This window comes from Aethina tumida, chromosome 1 (assembly GCF_024364675.1).
Source record: "Aethina tumida isolate Nest 87 chromosome 1, icAetTumi1.1, whole genome shotgun sequence".
NCBI lineage: Eukaryota > Metazoa > Arthropoda > Insecta > Coleoptera > Nitidulidae > Aethina > Aethina tumida.
Window position 1 is genome coordinate 55,951,222 of NC_065435.1, and position 19,547 is coordinate 55,970,768.

The 19,547-nt window shown below is 30.9% G+C and overlaps 2 protein-coding genes across 6 annotated transcripts in view; one reads left to right on the top strand and one right to left on the bottom strand.

Annotated features, from left to right (window-relative positions):
• The window catches only part of LOC109602854 (uncharacterized), an 81,473-nt gene extending 72,242 nt beyond the window's left edge, over positions 1–9,231 (top strand). Inside the window, exons 4-6 of the mRNA XM_020019309.2 lie at positions 1,774–2,004; positions 6,250–6,397; positions 8,160–9,231. Coding sequence (XP_019874868.1) covers positions 1,774–2,004; positions 6,250–6,397; positions 8,160–8,534 — 754 coding nt within the window. The 3' untranslated portion in view covers positions 8,535–9,231. The remainder of the gene's footprint in view (positions 1–1,773; positions 2,005–6,249; positions 6,398–8,159) is intronic.
• Positions 9,232–17,097: 7,866 nt separating this feature from the next.
• On the bottom strand, positions 17,098–18,238 carry LOC126266472 (F-box/LRR-repeat protein 12-like). Of its 5 annotated transcripts, XR_007548826.1 has the most exons (5): positions 17,736–18,238; positions 17,584–17,673; positions 17,439–17,523; positions 17,277–17,384; positions 17,098–17,188 (listed from the first exon to the last, which is right to left on the bottom strand). XR_007548826.1 is itself a non-coding variant. In XM_049970504.1 (4 exons), the coding sequence occupies exons 1-4, from the start codon at positions 18,178–18,180 to the stop codon at positions 17,152–17,154; spliced, it is 636 nt and encodes a 211-aa protein (XP_049826461.1). In that variant the 5' UTR covers positions 18,181–18,238; the 3' UTR covers positions 17,098–17,151. The 5 variants fall into 5 exon arrangements, 4 of the variants coding, with proteins under 4 accessions (XP_049826461.1, XP_049826464.1, XP_049826463.1 ...); XM_049970504.1 differs by lacking the exon at positions 17,439–17,523 and having other exon boundaries at positions 17,277–17,350; positions 17,746–18,238; XM_049970507.1 differs by lacking the exons at positions 17,098–17,188; positions 17,277–17,384 and having other exon boundaries at positions 17,473–17,523; positions 17,746–18,238.
• Positions 18,239–19,547: the final 1,309 nt, after the last annotated feature.

Below are 19,547 nucleotides of genomic sequence, written 5' to 3' on the forward strand. Positions count from 1 at the left end.
CAGCGTATAGATTTTTTATTCAAGACTATTATCTGAACGAAGCACCGATGTATGGAACATGCATCCAGACAAATCGGATTAATATTACTAGAGGTTACTGTACTTCTCAGACTACCTAATTATAAATTAATGTCGTATAAAATCTAAATAAAATGGGACCAATATAAATTTATAAATTTTATATTTATTAACGACACGAGCGGGGACATCGAAACATTTCTTGACATTTTATAATGGCGCTGAATTACAATTTAAATCTTTTATACTCCAATTTGGCACCGGGCTCTTCGAATTTGCGTTTCCTCTCTATCGGCAGCACAAATTTCACCTTGCGGTAGTCTTCATCGGAAAATGATTCGTCGTCCGACGGTGACTTCAGTCTCAGCGGTGTTGCGGATCTGACGTTTAATGTCACGAAACGACGTCTGTATATTGCCTCATCGTCGGATGTATCAGCATCTACGTCGTCGCCTTCGTCGCTGCTTATAATTGCTGGAGACAGTTTATCAGCGGCACAAGATGAAGTTTCCATATTAACATCAGGCTGATGTTTTTTCTCAAGTTGTGTCTTAGTTTGAGATTCTCGAACGGTTAGTACGTGTATGTCTTCAGTGCAGGAATTGGAAGAGGTGGATGTTGAAGAATTTGGCATTTTCAACTTAGACATTTTCACTTGGATTATTTTGAGCAATTTTCTGAACATTTCTAAAATTTGAAAGAAAAAAAAATGTTTAGCAACACAAAATATGGGTTCAATTGTTTAAAACAAAATGGATTTTTTTTCGTATTATTTTTGTTATTCTGTTTTTGGTAAGCAATTATTTCAATGTTGAAATTCAGATAGAAAAAATTGCTTGACAATAAATAAATTGTTAAATAAAATTACTCTTACATTATTTTATCATTAAAATTATTCAAATACAATGAAATCATGATATTAACATTTAAACATCATGCTTCTCTTTTAACATTTTATCTAATTTTTCCAATTTATTATTCAATAGGCATTTAGCTGCTATTTTGTGTAAAATTGGGCATTTAAAAACAATTACTATCTGTCTATACTCATTGTTAACTAAAAATTAAATTTTCAAATTCCCAAATGCTAAAACAAATTTTAACTGTCTACACCATTTACGTGGAACTAAACTTTACATCCATGTTTCACTAAATTAATTTTGCAAATGTACACTTTAATATTGAGTATTAAAAACGCAACATAAAGCAAAAGGAAATCTGCATGTAAAGTTCTAAAAAAAGGCTTCAGGCACTATTTTAATTTCATGATTTCCTCATAATTATTTATTTGTTGTTTAAGAGATCTTGTTTTAAAAATTCCCAGTCATTTCATTTTCCATCCATATTCCGATCCAACCCCACGGACCACTTCGAAACGTGTTGAATTACAAATGCCGTACAATCATAAATCCATAATCACCATCCATTATGGCATTGGAAAGATATAAGTGGTCGCCGCGCAAAATTCTTCGTTAATAAACAGCGTTCCATTTGTGGTTTGTACGGCGGTATAACAAATTAACCGTTCCAAGTCGAACAACCACTCCACTAAATTACAATAATCATCTATTTATAAAATTCGCCCGAGACATTATCCCCGGACAGTAGCAGCTACTGCATTGCAGCTGATGTATCGAATCTGCCGCGATGGAATTACGGTGCCGGTCTTCTTAATCGGTCACGATTTTTGTCCGATTTAATTCCACGATATGGTCTCGAGCATAACGGGTATTCTGATACTTTATTTCGTTGCAGAGAGTTCGAATTCACGACGAGCTTAACGGAAAAGGCGCCCGAACCGATTTTAGGGGTTGGCGTTCGTCAAGCTGGCAAACTGGTGACTGGCGAGTTGAACGTATCACCGGGTACGCCGCTCCAGATGGAAATTTTCTTGGATAAAAATTCCGCACCCATTTATGGACTGTTGGTTACCCATATGCAAGTCACAGACACCAAGGCTCAAGAGGAAACTATTATTTATAATGGGTAAGCTTAATAATTGTTCTTTTTTTCCTACATGTTCAACATATTAGATTATTCAGATGATATGTAAAAATAAACCTGTCAAATTAGTTGAACCAGTGTTATCTCATGTTAGTGTTAAAATAATAAATTTACTTCTATTATCCCGTTAACGTCCGATCACGTTACTCATATGAGTTGGCAATTTTAATTATAATAGTCAAACGTATAGTCAAACGTTTCAAAATAATTAACTGAACATCATTAAAATCGGTCGTGTAATTGGGGATAATCATAATAAACAATTAATAAAATTTCAGATTCGAGTACAATCAATAATTAAAAAGTATACGAAGTACTAAAATTGTCATCTGTTTTGGAAATATTAACCTGCAATGATTATTTTTGTAGGACGAATTTTTTAGTAATAGTTTTAGTATTTTATTGAATAATTTTTTAACACACTAAATGTAACTCTGTAACTACTCACCAACACAGCATTGAACAGAGAATAAAAATACCTTTGAAATGAGGTATTACAAGACTATCCTTTTCATAAAAAAGAACAGTTGATAGTGTCCATTTGACACGTGTAAAGTTCATGACAAAATTTAATAAGAATAACAACATTATTTTAAACATGTTTTTTATTCGACGTCGATATCTTGTTCCATTAAAAAGTTATTAGAGAGGAGCAACTTACTATATACATGTAACTACTTGTAATTCATTGTGCACTTGAAGTTATTTATGAAATTCATAGTTTTAATTTTTTGTGATACTTAATTTTTATTTATATGCACACTAACATCTGCATTATTACCAACATGACATATGACCTGAATGTTTATGGCTTGCTTAATTACATTTGAAGCCAGCGTGTCTCAAGATTATGTACAACAATCAGCCGAACAATAAATTTTGATTTCCACCACATGAATGTGAGTTACCGACACCAGATTCCGCGGAGGAAACCATTATTTATAACGGGTAACTCGTATGTGGCCAGACGGTGTGGCGGACGGCATAATTAATTAATTAGTACCACTTAGGCGAGGAAATTAACTGATACGATCGCATCGTGGTATTTGTGAGTCATGGAATAGTGTCTATGAAACCGTAAAAAAACAGACTACAACTTCAACTCTTTTTGGTGTTTTTTTATTTTCGAGACTTGTTGTTCCTGATGATGCTGTGTTGATTCCTGGACATGGGTGTGTTACATGCAAATTAACTGGACTGCAGGAAACTGTAAGATGAGCTTAGAATTGTCTCTGTTACTTAAACAGATGAAGTTGATTGAAAACCAAATTGTGTTGACTGAAAAATTTTAATACGCATATACAGGTTATTAGTTGGTTCTTAAGTATACTTCTAGCACAGAGAAAAACTAATTTATAACTGACAATATATTCCATTATTTTTTTCAAATAAATATAAACGATAGTTTGCTTTAAAAAAATCCAAAAATATAAAATTTGTGGTACCTTATATTACCTTTAAAAGATATTTCATGAAAGGATTGAATTCAAAATTTGACAAGTAAATATATAAAACATATTTCCCTTTTTTGTTACATATTTAAAAGCGATGAAGATATTACATATTAGTCTGATTTGATTGATCAAATAAATAGCACATTCAAATATTTTTTTGTTTATGGTACTATTTAACAATACTCTTAGTAGTAAGAATTTACTCTTGAAAAACTCACTTTCAGTGAGAACAAAGAAATATTGCACTCCAGAGAAAAGAGAAATAATAATTAACATGAAAATTCATGATTTAATATGGTTGTAAAAGCTGAAGATGCTCCAGAAAAATGGTAGATAAAAAAGCAACTAATTTTATAGACACATAAATTGCAAAAATCAGTAAACAATTTTTTTTGTATAAATGGCAAATAAAGAATAAAATAATTGATTAATAAATACTGTGTAGTTAGTGGTAAAATCAGACGTCGAATAAATGAAGTTTGCAAGGATGTATGACATTAATTAATTAAACTTTAATATCAAATCAATATTCGAACAAGACTAAAGTTTAAAGTTTAGGCAAAGTGTAATGAGTTCAACTTCAATAGAATATGAAAATGGAAGTTTGGAAAATTTTGAAACACACTTAAGAAAAAATTGCGGTTCCTTTTCTAGGCATGATATAGTACCATTAGAGAAAATTATTGGACCATTTCGTGTATAGAGGTATCATAAGAGATAGTACCAGTTGTCAACAATAATTTATCGTAGATTTTTATGTACGGTGATGATTCGAAGCATTGAAGCACAGTAAAGTTATTCAAAATTGATGAAAAGATAATCATGTTGAAGTTCAAAGCCTAACTTTTATATCTAAATCCAATTGAAAACTTGTGGAACCATATGAAGTCTAGATTAAAACACTAAAATCATTAAATTAACAACAAAATATTAATATATATTTTTTTAAATTGTGTATAATTTATTTAATTAAGACAAAAAAAATCTTCCATCTAATCAGGAAACACACATTAAACCTGAAAAACAACTCTGTATGATGATGATTCGAAGCATTAAAGCACAGTAAAGTTATTCAAAATTGATTAAAAGATAATCATGTTGAAGTTCAATTGGGCAGCTTAACTTTGATATCTAAAACCAATTGAAAACTTATGAATCTACATGAAGTCTAGATTAAAACACTAAAATCCATTAAATTAAAAACAAAATATTAATATTTTTTTTAAATTGCGTATAATTTATTTAATTAAGAAAAAAAATCTTTCATCTAATCAGGAAACACGCATTAAATCTGAAAAACAACTCTGTCTTACTGTATTACCGGTAAAATTTGTTTAAAGCTCTCATTATATTTCTGAAAAGGAAAATAACTGGAAAACTTGAAGTTGTTATTTAAAATATTCCTAAAATTGTTTCTAATATAATGTTTAGCATAAGATATAATATCTTGTTTAATAAATCTGATAATATCTCGTTTCAGGTTTCAATGGAGCGATATATTAATTTATTATTATTCCACAAAAAATATGTATAATCAATCACAAAATGTCGTAAATCAACAGAAACCATTAATTATGTTTATTGTATATTACATTAATTTTTTTAGACGCCCACTTAGGTGTTTAACGCCTACAATATTAAATTATAGAGTTTGTTACTACAAGAAGTAATTTCTATAACAGCTAATTATAGCAACAATTTTCTCACCCACTCATACATACAGTGTAGAGATTATTTTCAAGGCTATTACACATAGCGATACATTTTATAAAATTAATAATTTTTTGTTGTACGGTTATTTGTATAAAATTAATGAAACGATCGCTTGTGTTACTTGGACAAGAAGTGGTTTATTTATTCATCGTCGTTTAACATTAATAAATCATGATTTTTCCAAGAAAATCTCAAGCAAGCAAATTTGTTTTTAATACAGATACTGCAAAGCCCCGAGTGTTCGATACAATGTAAAATAAATATTTTCTTGCATACCGAAAGAAAACTTTTTCCGCACGACGCCGTGATTAATTGTTAAAGTTGTTAAGTTTTTATCGAGTTAAATGTTTTGGCCTGTCAAACGTAATAAATCATATTCGCATTCGCCCTTATTTACAGTTGTACGCACAAAAATTGAGCGGCAAAGGAAAAAAAACTGCCCCCGATACTGCGCCGATGAATTTGATTTATCGCGTTCCTTATCGCGAAACTTGGGGAAAACGGAAAATATTTTCATTAACACCGCAAAAATTAAAGTGTATTATCGAACAGAACGAGATTTTCCGTAATGACCATCAACGTTATCGATATCTCCTTAAGTAGGTAACTGTAAAACGTTTAATCTCCATGACCGCACGTCATTGATGAATTTTTCCACAATTAATACGGATCCTGACGGGAATTGAATATGGGCATTTTCATCGACGAAAGTTATTTCAGCTCACGCCAGGCGTGCCGGCGTACTAAACAATAGTTCTTAATCTACTGCAATTACTCGACGTACTGCACGAACTGCGTGAAATTAATTTCGTCTTCAATGTGAGAAACATCAATTCACTTTCTTCAACCGTTTCCACGACAATAACACGTGTTCACTTAATTTTTATTTATTTATTTACTTTTTTTTATATTCTCTCGTTCATACAACCAACATTTTTCAATTCGACAAATTAAATTTTGAGCAAATTTTCCGTTAATTAAAATAAACCGCACACACATACGCACCGGCCTACGTTCTGTGTCTGGAAACAATTTAAAAAGTTCTCTAATTTAATTTCAGTTGTTCGGTCGATCCGTACTTATTCGAGAACTTCAACACTGTGGACGGCGATTTTCTGGCCGCAAAATTCAGGGCTTTCAAATTCCCGGAGTCTACATACGTGCAATTTAAGGGAACCGTCAACGTATGCCTGGATAAATGCAAAGGGGTAAGTCGTGTTATAAAATTTATGGAATAATAACATAATTTTAACATTTACAAATGGTAGAAATAATTGATTAAAATGGGCTTCAACGTCGAACACATACAATTATGTTCAAAATTATAATAAGTATGGAGTATCATTTCACAAAAATAATTGGTTAAAATAAATTACTGAAATTTTCTAAATCTTTTATCCAAAACTACAATCGTAATTTCTGTAAAGTATGGTCTAGAAATAAAAATAAATATTTTTGAATTTGATAGTAAACGATATCCTAGATGAGGAAGAAATAAAGAATGTATCCCTAACAACAATAAAATAGATATTGTGAAGTATGAAGGCGAAAACATTAAAATGTGGAGGTGTATTTCCTACTCTGGTATAGATTTGATATGCTGTATGAAAAATATCATTACAAAAGAAATTTGTATGGAAATATTGAAAACAGGATGGTGAAGCAGTTTTATAAAAAATAAAACTTATGTTAGTCTGGCTATCGCAATCTCCAGACCTAAATCACACAGAAAATCAATGGAAATATCATAGAAAATCAATGGAAATATTTAAAAAAAGGATTATGTTTAGAAAACGAATAAACGAATATTCTGAAAAGATGCAAACAGAAATTGGTACTCCATACTAGTGGAGGTGTGTCAGAAACTAATAGATTTTATACCAATTATATGTGCAACCGTCGTTAAAAACAGAAGTCATTCAACAAAGCACTAATGTTTAACATTTAACATTAGTAGTAATTTTAATTGAATTTTATTTTCCACACACAAAATTGATTATTTTTTTAACTTTCGACACTGAAAAATTGGTTCCTAGATACTTTTAATAAATGCTTTAATTTTTCCGCAGAATTATAAATATTGAAAGTTGCTAGTATGTTTTTTCAAGTTTTGGTTTAGAGTCAAAACACAAAAAAAAAAAAATGTGTATTTTATTTATTATAAAAATTAAAATGTTATGTTTTAATTTAGTATTATTTTGACCACAATTGTATTGTAAGTAACAAATTTTACAAAAAATAATGTATACAATAAATCCATAACACAAATCTTATGATTACTGGTTTTTTGTGAAATTTTAAATAATATCCTTATTGGGAATCAACCAGACAAAGGAATAAAATATTTAACAGTGTCATGTAGTGACGGATTAGTTCTTACAATCAATTAAAACTTCTTCTATATTTGTCCACTAATGACACCAATCTAGTGACATAAAATTAAATTTATTTCAGTACAAAACAATTTTTGTGTCATGCACAGAATTCGTTGACGTCTATATTTTGAGCTATTTTAGACTTAAAAATAAAAGCGTCACAGAAGTGTTTCCACTTTAAGTGGGCCATCCTATACGCCAGGAATGCAAAAAAGTGTTTAATTAAACTTGCCCATTGACAATCTTGTGTATGAACGGAAGAGTTCAGTTTCATATAACTTGAGGGATTTTTTTTCGGCGCATTCATACCATAATTGCATCGGTCTGTAAAAATTTTCAACCTTTTTACCTACTACCAAAGTAGTTTAAAAAAAACTCATCTTTTTATCAAACTGACATAAAACTCCACTAATTAAAATTATTTTTTTTTTTAATATACTCTGCATTTTGAATACCACTCGGACTAATTATGTTCGAGCATTTGGAATCGTTCTGGTCAAGCTCCAAGTACGTTTCGAGTGTTAATTACGGGAAAAACCTGTAAAAAGCATCGCATCATATTTTAATAAAATGTTTATTTTATGTGTGTTCGTAGGTTGAATGCAGCGATGGACAAATCGGATACGGACGTAGACGCCGTTCGATTCCCACCTTGCCGGCCGACCCCAACAAAGTTTTCGAGATCTCCATCACATCGTTCATCAAAGTGAACTACGACAACGACGGTGAAAACTTCGAGGAGGTGATCAAGAACCAAACCAAGATCTTCAACAATAAAAAACTCATCGTGGGCAACCAAATGACCGACGACAAAAGATTCTACAAAACTGTAGACGACAACCAACAAATGGTCAGCGAGCTGAAAGAAGAACAAAAATACACTTCCATAGTGGCTGAAAGTTGTGCTTCGTTGTTGAGTTTAACTCAATTAACCGTATTACTGTCAGTAGTGATGAGATTATTCCTGTAAATATTAGAAATATAGTGCAGCAACGAAAAATTAATGAAGATAATTGTAAATAAGTCTGTGATAATAACGAATATATCAAAAACGTTTAGATGATCCTTTGTAAAAACTGCACTCTTCACTTAATTTTTATTGTACCGTTACATGCGTGAAAGTCGCAAAATTAACCAACGCTTTCGTGCATGTAGCAAGTCACTACAAATCAATGTTTATAAGCAATGTTTTGTTAAATAAGACAATGTCACACAATTATCAATAATCGGATATTTTAGGCAATTTCAAGCATAATTTTGTTATAATCAGTGGAAATAGGTTGTATTAACCACGATCATGATTGACTAAAACTCATAGTTACCCAATAATCATTACATTTTCTTGAACAAAATACTGTTTATGGTAATAGTGCTACTTAAATTAAACTTGTTAACGCCTTTGCTTATCGGCGTTAACAAGTTTAATCACAATTTTTTTATTAACCACTAAAACTGCCAGCTTTTTAATTTAAGTACTATTATAATAGTGTAAAATATAAATGTTAAAAGTTACTAAATTTAGTGAACAAGGTTAATTAATGTATATTTTTATCCGGCAATAATTAACTGCCCATATTTTACAACGATTACTCTAAAACATGTCATTTTAATTATTTAACTAGTCTGTATTGTCAATTAATTTAAATTAATAAAATCGATAACGACAATTTTTGTATTATTTGCCCTTTTCAGAATAATAGCATAGGATACTTATAGATGGCGACAGTAATTAGTATTTATGGTAAGCAACCAGATTTACACGGATTTCATTGGTTGCAGCCAAATAATATATTACACATTAATGGAGGCCAATTTATCCTGAATTAGAAACCAATAATACATGTTAACCTTTGCAGATCTTTTATCGACGTAAATCAAACTTTCACTATAATTATTCAAAACCCAACTGATCTAATAATCCACGAGCTGTATAATCGCTATATCTCAAAGCAACAGTCGTAACGTTAATCCAGGGATAATTCAATTATGGGAAGAAAGATAGTGTATCTATGCAACAGAAGATATAAGGGGATAATTCCATTCCTATATATGGTACCTAATTCATATTCATGGCTCACAACTAACTATATTTATGCATTATTTTGGTCAAGTTTTGGTTGTAATTTTCGGGATAACCACTTTAAATTAAAATATACGGTAAGTTTAGAATAATTGTGTTTATAACCATCACTTTCGGCTATGATACCTAATAAACGGTTTACATAATTTTACCGCTTTTATTAAACAGTATTTTTAAATTCACATAATTTACATCCATAAACGTAAACATTAGATTAGAAGGATGAAATGGCGAGAATTTAAAAATAACACGAATTTACTACGGGGTACTTGTCGTACGGCAGAGTGTGGGGTTGTGTGACTTGGGGTCTTTTACGGTGGAAAATAAAAACTTTTTATTATGCTGATAGAATGTTATCTTTTGTTGGGGTGTGGTATGAAATTTAAAAGGAGGGCTAATACAACAATGAAATTGTGAGTTATATGAAGTATATTAACAGTCGAAACTTTTCTAATATAAAAAAGTTTGCCGCGGATCATTATTTAAATACGAAGGTGTCTGGGTGGGTTTTTTTTTATTTGGACTCTCTTGTGTCTGCCCCAGGTTTTTCTGCTTTCTCCTTGAAACATAATGAAAATTTAAATCTCTTAAAGACAATCTTGTCCATAATATTAAATTAAAGATGTTTTTTAGTGATATTCTTGTTTCTTTATCTCGCTATTAGTAGAAGGTTATTGGTTTTGTTATGACCTCACTACTATTTTTTATTCTAAGGGATACAAAAAGTTTTAAATAAAATTTCTAAGAGTATGTCATTGGACGTAAAGGGTATCAAAAGGATATATAGACACAAGAATATTTAAGGATATTTTATAAAAATCCATATAAATTACTTAAATTTACTATTCAACAATTACAATTTATTTCACTCTGTCCGACAGTTAATTGTATCAAAATTATTGTGTTTTACGGTAGAACATCATTTATCTTTGGAAAAAACGAATCAAATAGTGCGGCAGCTGAAAGGTTTTGTCTTTCCCAAAGTGTCATTAGTCGGTTGCGAAGGCGCTTTGGAGTAGTTTCTATCAGTTGGTAATCTAGCTGTATTGGCAATATTTAAGTCGTGGACGCTGAACAATAGCAATCTAGGATCAATATTGACATTAACTCGCAGACAATCTTTTTTTACAACATCTGATTTGGTAATGGAATTACAGCAAGTTAGTGAAGTATATTGTAAGAAACAGAATAATACATGAAGTAAATTTACATGCTAAACAAATGTTTACAATAATTCTCAAAACTGATAATGATGTTTTATTCATCGACGAATTTCAATTTGGTTTTCATCCAGATTCTCGTCGAACGAGAGTTTGGAGATAATCTGGAAATTTAAACTATTTTAGGTATCTCAAGGAATATATAGAAGTTTCAAAATGATCATTATTACTGATGCTGGAACTTATCTCGTTTTTACAAATGGGTTTTTAAAGGTAGAACAATATTTAAACAACATTCTGTAACTAATTAACTTTCCATTTACCATGGCCAGCACGATCACCAGACTCAAATCTGGTAGAGCATATGTGGATCATGTTTCTAAGAAGAAGAAAAATCAATGTCCATAACGGTTTAAGATTTTGAGAGCCCATGCATACAGAATGAATTAAGATACCTCAAAATAATATTGATCATCTTCTTTTGTCTATGTTATAAACAATTACGGAGAACGTTCTCTTCAATAAATTTATTTTTGGTTAATTTAATTTAATATTATGCTAAAAACTAATGCTAAAACTTTTTATATTTATATTTTATTATTATTATTTTATATTTAAAAAATATTTTTTTCATTAAATTTTATTTTTTATTGACATATAGGACTAAAACAATATTCAAAGTTCTAGTTACTTATTTCTATTAAAAAAATTTAATTTATAACTGTGTGTGTGTGTCTCAGCTGGTAATTGATAGTGACCAATAAAAATTGAATTTCAGTTTTATGATTAATTAAAGTGCAAAAAATTTAATCTTCCATGAAAGCCAATATCTTGACACTACATAAAACATCCGCCAAGTTTTATCATGATTGTGAGCGTTTTTCAAACAATGTGTCACATTCGTCAGTGGAAAACGACCAGCACTGAATCAGCAACATTTTCATTGAAAAAAAAAACAGACATAAATTGACGCCGAATGGCAGCCATCGTTCAAATGAAATGTCTTTGAAGTTTGGATGAATTTACGAGAGCGATGCGTGACTAGTGCATTTTATACAGAAAGTTTTCCAGAAAATATTTCGTTTAATTATAAGGAATATTTCTCCAAGCAATGTGTGAATTCATTTGTCGAGTTTAATTATCTTTTCTACTTAACGAAAAGCGGCACTTAATATTACCAGTTCGATGTCTGTAAGTCATGTACTTTAAACTGCGACTAAATACCACTAATTAGACGATTTGTATGATGAGTTTAACTATCAGGCATAAAAATGTGAGGCATAATGACGCCGATGTAATTATCGTGAATAGCGGTTGAAAACCATTTATTTTTTTCAGCTACACAGTTAATTCAATTTTTATTGGAGAATAAATAATTCTCTCGTTTTTAAATAAACCGTATATGTCGAATGTCTGGAAATTGGTTTTCTGTCATCATCTTCGGCCTTTCTTGCGGGCAAATGGGAATAACCCAGACGTTTCGAAAACTTTATTTCAAAAATTTATTACCAATCTATCTGGAAAACTTTCAAATAAAGCTGTTGCTGCTTATGTGGAACTTGCAAGTTGTATGTTTGCGGTTATTCTCCACTTTATGACAGATCCTTTTTTCTCAAATATTGAAAGAATCCCATAGCGGACAAGTGTTTCGAACAAAAAAGGTCGCAAATATGTCGACATATTTTATGTAACAAGGGAATACTTTGAATGTAATCGCAAGACATCGGATTATATGCATCGGAATATTTGCATATGCATTTACACATTTAGCCCAATCTCTCGAGTTGTTGGATGTTTTTAACTAAAATCGAGAGATTATGCACATTTTCGTTATATAGGCCGGTGCCAGGCATTCTCCAAATTTCTTTTGTTCTTTCGGAAACAATCAACTTGAAAAACTGTGGGAGCTATTATTGCAAGTTTCGCATTTTTTTTTCTTTTGTTATCAAATTTTATAAGATTGCATCAAATATCCACATTACTAGACGTATTACCTCGTAAGCGCAAAGAAAAATTGAAAATTATTTTATTCTTTTATCAGAAATTGATAGTTTTCTCTGAAAAAATTAAAAAGGAAAATGTTAAATAATTGTGAATTATCTACATTCACTAACATACTGACTGTATACTAAAAAATAAAAATACCTATTTGTATTATATACACTGAACCGCAAAATTATGGAATATTTACTAGTTTGAATATCTTTTTTAACATAAAAGTTTAAATGGTATGTATGTATATTAAATTCTACACTTTAGCCATAGGATATCCTAAATTTTCGTCCAAATATTTGTTTTTACCTGTTAAACAAAAAAAAACATCGACATTTTTTGAAAAATTAAAATAATTAGTTTTGCAGTATTTTACGGTTTGCGATTACATTTTAAAATCAATAAAATGAACAACAAAGCAAATAATCACAACATTTCAAAAGAAAATTGTGTGATGGCTGTTGCTCTTTTCGATGAAGGAAAAAGTCAAATCGACTAAATGTGACAAAATCGGCGATTTCAAAAGTAATTAAACGATTTTAAGAAATGGGTACCTACAAAAGAAGATCTGAACAAGGATGAAAAACAATAACTTCACCATAACGAGACCGATATTTAAGAATCCAATCCCTTAAATACAGGTAACCAGTACTGCAGCATCAGTTTTCATTGACTTATAATGTAAGAATAAGTAAGGACACCATAAGGCGAAGATTAAAGGAAAACAATAGATTTAACACATGGGCTGAAAAGTCCCGGGCCTAATAAAGAAAACATTTTTTTTTTGTTCAAAATTACCTTTATTCACCAATGTAATCTCCATCAAGAGCAACGCAATTATTCCAGCGTTGCTCTAACATTTCAATATCACTTTTGCAGAACGATTTATCTTTTGCCTCAAAATAGGCCTCAGTTTCAGCGATAACCTCTTCATTCGTATGAAATTTCTTACCGGCGAACAGCAAGTAGTAGGTGGGAGCCAAATCTGGCGAATACGGTGGATGTGGGAGTAATTCGAAGTTCAATTTATGTAGTTTTGCCATTGTTTTGATTGACTTGTGACACGGTGCGTTGCCTTGATGTGATCAAAGTTTCTTGCCATATGCTGTCGTTTCTTTACAATTTCGGTCTTCAAATGCTCCAATAATATTCACTGTGGATGGTATTTCCCTTCTCAAGATAGTCGATGAATATTACACAACGTACATCCCAAAATACCGAGACCATAACCTTTCCAGCCGATTGTTGTGCTTTCGGGCGCTTTGGACGAGGTTCATCAATTGTCACATAATGACGCAAAAATTCCAGTTTGCTACGTTGAAAGATGGTCAAACACTGGTCAGAATCATCAACACGTTCAACAGTAAGCAAACGCGCCACCCACTTTGAACAGAGCTTTCTCATAGTCAAATGGTCATGCAACATAAAGCCAACACGTTCTTTTGATATCCTTACGATGTCAGCTAACTCACGAAACTTCACTTTTCGATTATTCAAAACGATTTTGTGGATTTTTGTTGATGTGTTCTGGTGTTACCGCCTCATTTGGACGTCCACTGCGTTCTGCATCATCGGTGTCTCAACGACCACGTTTGAACTCAGCAATCGAACGTTTTATTGCTGCTTCTGATGGAGCGGAGTCCTTATCAAGTCATTGCTTCGCTTGAACGGTATGTTTTATCATCAAGAAGAAGTGAAAAATTAAAATACGAAATTGTTTTTGATTCACTGTTTTGAAAATAACAAAAGTAGCATAACTCACAAACTAATTAATAGACTATCTTGAAATTTTAACAGCTGTCTTTTGGCTAAGCCCTGGACTTTTCAGTCCATGTGTTATAAGGGAAATCCTAGAACCACATTTTATATCTATTGCTACATTTATTGGCTAAGAGTTTATTTTTATTGTCAGAGACTACCTCAACGAAGTAAATATACCGCTAATGAACTGGCCAACTAGAAGTCCGGACATAAATCCAATTGAACATCGATGAAAACATATGGGAAGACAAATGAAAGTACTACTACCACCAAACACTTTAAATCCATTGAAGGAAAATATTATGTAAAGTATAAGGCGACGTTGTCAAAAGGTCATTAACGCAAGTGGTGGAAACACTCCATACTGGTGTAAATGAACTTGAAAATGTTAAAATTTTGTTATATTTAATTATTTCTCTAATATTTATTTCTTTTTCAATAAATATTCATAGAATTTCCTTAATAGTGCATCTTATTAAAAAAAATAAATAATATAAGAAAAGTAATATACGTACTTCGTTTTTGATAATTTTTAAAGTATTCCATAATTTTGCGTCGCAGTGTATAATTTGAAAGTGCATATTTTTAGAATTGCCATTAAATTCTTAACATTTATATTATTATATTATATTATTTATTATTTATATATTAATAAATAAATAATAAAGTGATGAATAAAAACATACAGTAGTGGTTATTATTATAGCAACTTTATAAAATGTTAAATATAACCATAAATTTTTAATGTAAACTATTAAAATAATATTATTTTATTATTGTTCTTTTATACACTATTATAAAACCACTATAATCTTATTTTATAAAATGTTAGATATATTTTTTTTTTAACTGAGTTGGACATAAATATAGCAACTAATTTTGAATCTGTAAATTTTGGTGTTGAATTTGGTTATAAAGGTGTTCCCACTTTTTTTGGAGAAGACGAACAAGACAAAACCATCTCTTCACAATTTATAATTTATTTGGGTTCATTTTCATGTTGCAACGTATTTATTGAGAGCAAAATTTCTTTAATATATGAAATTAAACTTTTGTTTAATATATTTCTGTACTAAGTCGATAAAAGTAAAGAGAACTACACCAGATAAAAATTTAAGCATTCCCACAGCATAATTGAATTTCCACCATTTCACTGTGCGTATAATAAACTTTTTGTGTTGTTTTGTCCTTGAAAGATATTTAACATATGCAGAATCATTATTTTTGTATAAATTAAATTTCGACTCGTCACTAAAAACCACTCATGGTTCAGTGGCGTAGTCGAGGTGATCCTAAGCAAGTCAAATTTGGATTTTCACATTTTCAGTAGAAGCGCTTTTTTGGTTGAACTAACCTCCAACCACTTACCATGTCCTCATAATCCTTGAACTAATTTTAGCAAGTTCCATTTATTCTAGGTTGGCCTTAATTTCAGTTGACGATGAGATTGGATTATTTTATTACATTTGGTTTATCCAATTATCGATTTTGTTTCAATTTTTTTGAACAAAAATTTTTCCATAGTTGTCATTTCGAAAGTTCTAAAATTTTTAAATAAGCCTGACAATTGAAGAATTGACTTATTTGCTTTTTTTGCTATCTCTTCTGTTTTCCCTCGGTTTTTGTAACGCTGAATTATAACTTTTCTCTGTACATTGAAAAATAAAGTTCGTAATTTTAGTATATAATTAGATTGATCAGTTGCATAGTAGACGAAATAAATAAATAAATAAATAAATATTATAGGTACTGGTATCCAATTCAAGTAGTACAGCTCCCATTTTCAATATATACTTTAATAAGTTGGTATATTTATGGCCACTACTCTATGTTAATCATCACGACTGTTTTCTTCAGAATGGATTCACGTTGTCATGGTGCTGGAGCTCAGTACAAATCCACACCCAAGGGCGGTGAGAAGTTAACGGATCCAACCAGAATTCCAACTCCTCTCCAGAAAGATTCTTCGAATCTTCCGGATTAATTTTGTCCTCCTGAACTCAGTTGACAGGGCGCTGGTACTTTTACCTAGTTTCTAGTCGGTAAAAATCCGATTCTCTTAGGAGATGTCTTTTGAAGATTCCCCCTACTTTCTAACAAATAGACTATTTTAATATTTGGCGAATGTGCAATTTTGCAAAATTACATTTGTAGGTAATTTAAGGTTTATAGATTGAAAATTAAATACCATTCTGCCTCAAAAATTGAAATCGACAAAGTTTATCCGCTTTATTGAGTGCCTAGTTTTTCTGGTGATTAGTTTACGGTCCTCACATCATTTGTTGGTTCGTTTAGTAACAAAGCCGGATTCGCGGTCGTTATAAATATCTAGGACTGTATCCGAACTGTTTTCGAACCTCATTAACATGTTTTACCAGAGTCAGCAGTAATGGATATGCAATAAATCCGAGCCATTTTGTTTTCTAGCTTCCAATTTCGCATATACATAAATCAGTTGGATTTATTGGTGGTAAGATCATAAAATTGTGTAAATAAATATTATTTTAGATAATATATTAATTTTATTATTTATTTTTGATTACATCTTTAACGAATAAAAGATATATAAATACAGGGAAGACAATTTAAGGATCCTATATAATGGCGTGCATCATCTTCTGACGTCTGAGCCTGAAAAATATTGGAGTACTTTATTGTTTTTATTTTTTATATTGCATTCATTATATTTCTTCATTTATTTGTATGTCTATCCATTTACTTGTGATATTTTCCTTGAATCTGTAGGTTGTCCCTCAGAAGAATGTATTCATCCCACTGGCGCCGATGCATGAGCTGTATCACGAATTTTATTATTCTTCAAGGTAACCTAAGATTTTTGCAGGATAAATTTGTGGTAGGTTTAACAGATATGTTAACTTACAGTTAGTTGCAATTGGCTGAATAAGAAAACGATATAAGGATATGTAGATTTTATTAAACTAAGAAATTTTCTAGTAACTACACGCCTAAATAATATTTATACTACTATATTTTTAATAAATAAAGGCAAATTGATTTGCACTCACTGCATTTAATTGGTTGATGGTGTTAATCTGCCTCTGATTAAGTGGACCCTGATACCACACCTGAAGTTCTGGATTATCCATGGGCAGCAACTTAAAAAAATTACACGATTTAATTCTAGTATCAATGAATTTGTACTCCAACAATTTTTTACAGCGACGCACCGTATTACACAGACCTCGACTTTTTATTATATCCGTTTTACTTGAACCCCTACAACTTTTTATGCATAAACGTTCGAGATTTTTGCAGTGCCTGGATATCACGAGCGTTAATGTGTTGATGTCGTTTCTGTTCCTTAAAGATAATTCTCTTAGGTCGGGTGTCATTCTTATCCAATCTTGTAACATACGTGATGGTATGTTGTCCTCGGCAAAGATCCGTTTCCATAATGACTGGTCGTTGCTAAGTCTGGCCCATTGGGTGCAGACTTCTTTCACGTTTAGGTACAGATCGCGTTTTGGTAAATGAGAAAAAATCACCAACAAAATTTCTTCAGGCAAATTATCAATGTTACACGTGATTTTTGGCTTCTTCGTTGGTATTGGGGATTCACAGCTTTCATCGGATAGTTTTCGTCTGGTCGAACGTGTATTCATATTTTATAAAACTAACAAATACATATAATTGTAAAAAAAGTGTATGACATGGATAAAATAAAATGCTGTCATTTAATAATTTTAACAATTAAATGACAGGAGGTGAATTGTAAATCCATGTGCGTAATAATCGATTAATTATTTTAAACTATATAAGAGGTGACCTATTTAAAATAAATATTCCGGCAATTCTTTAATATTAACTTAATTTTATAAAAAAATGTATTTCCTGACATTTGTTTTCTATCAAAAGAAGAAAAAGAGTAAAATTAAATGGGCCAAGTGCATCAATTTTTTAATCTGAGATAATTTTGACATTTTAATGCATAGGTTCTTTGGTCAGATGGAATTAATTCAATAGAAAAATATGATGTTTAATTCTGGATCAGATTTCTTAATATTTAATATTTTTTATAAATTCAGTGATATATAAATTAATTTTTGATGTACACTTTGGAATAAATTAAATATTAAGACAAAAATATTGAATATACTGATTGACTGATTGATTGATTTTTGAAATTAATAATGGCAAACGTTCATAATGATCCATACACTCACTGACTTTTTTTGATGGACATTCTTCGTTCTGAGATATGAGATGCCACACTGAAGGTCTATTAAAGTGTGTGGAGGGAGACTGAATTTCTGTATCTCTTGTCTATGATGCTCTACACATGTTCAAATAGTGATAAATCCAGAGTTCTTACTGGCTATGACTACAAATTTAAATCAAAATGTTGAGAAGCCTTTAAAGTAACCAAAAAAACTGGATTTTAAAGAGTCCTAAAATGAAGAAGCAAATGGGGTTCCACAATTTTCTGAAGCGGATCTATTACCACACACAATGGTATACCAAACCATAAGCCATAACTGTTCTGTACAGACACATCCACAAAAATTTTATGGATTTCAACTTTCTCCGCGGTGTCATCTGATAAGCACGCGACTGTCATGGTTGGCCATAACTAAACTGTCGCTCTCTATATTAATTCAATCTTTGACGACGATATTACAATACGAAAGGAAACACAAGCAGAAGTGTGAGTCTTCACAAAGAGACAAGCGTTTGTTACTCTCCCACCTTGTAAAAGACTTTTTCAGAAGAGACACACTCTTTAGGAATTCCAGGCAGTGTGGATCATTTGAGCTAATAATTTGCCCTCAAAAATGATCAAAATTTGAACGTTTTTGTATTCACGATATTTGAAATAACAGAAGGGATTCTTTAAATATAAGAAAAATGAAACTGAACTGTCTACGTTATACAAATTAAACACACAAAAATTGTAGAAAAATAGCAATAATAGCATAAATAACGTAAATTGTCTAACATAATGTAGATTATATCACAATAATTATTTTAA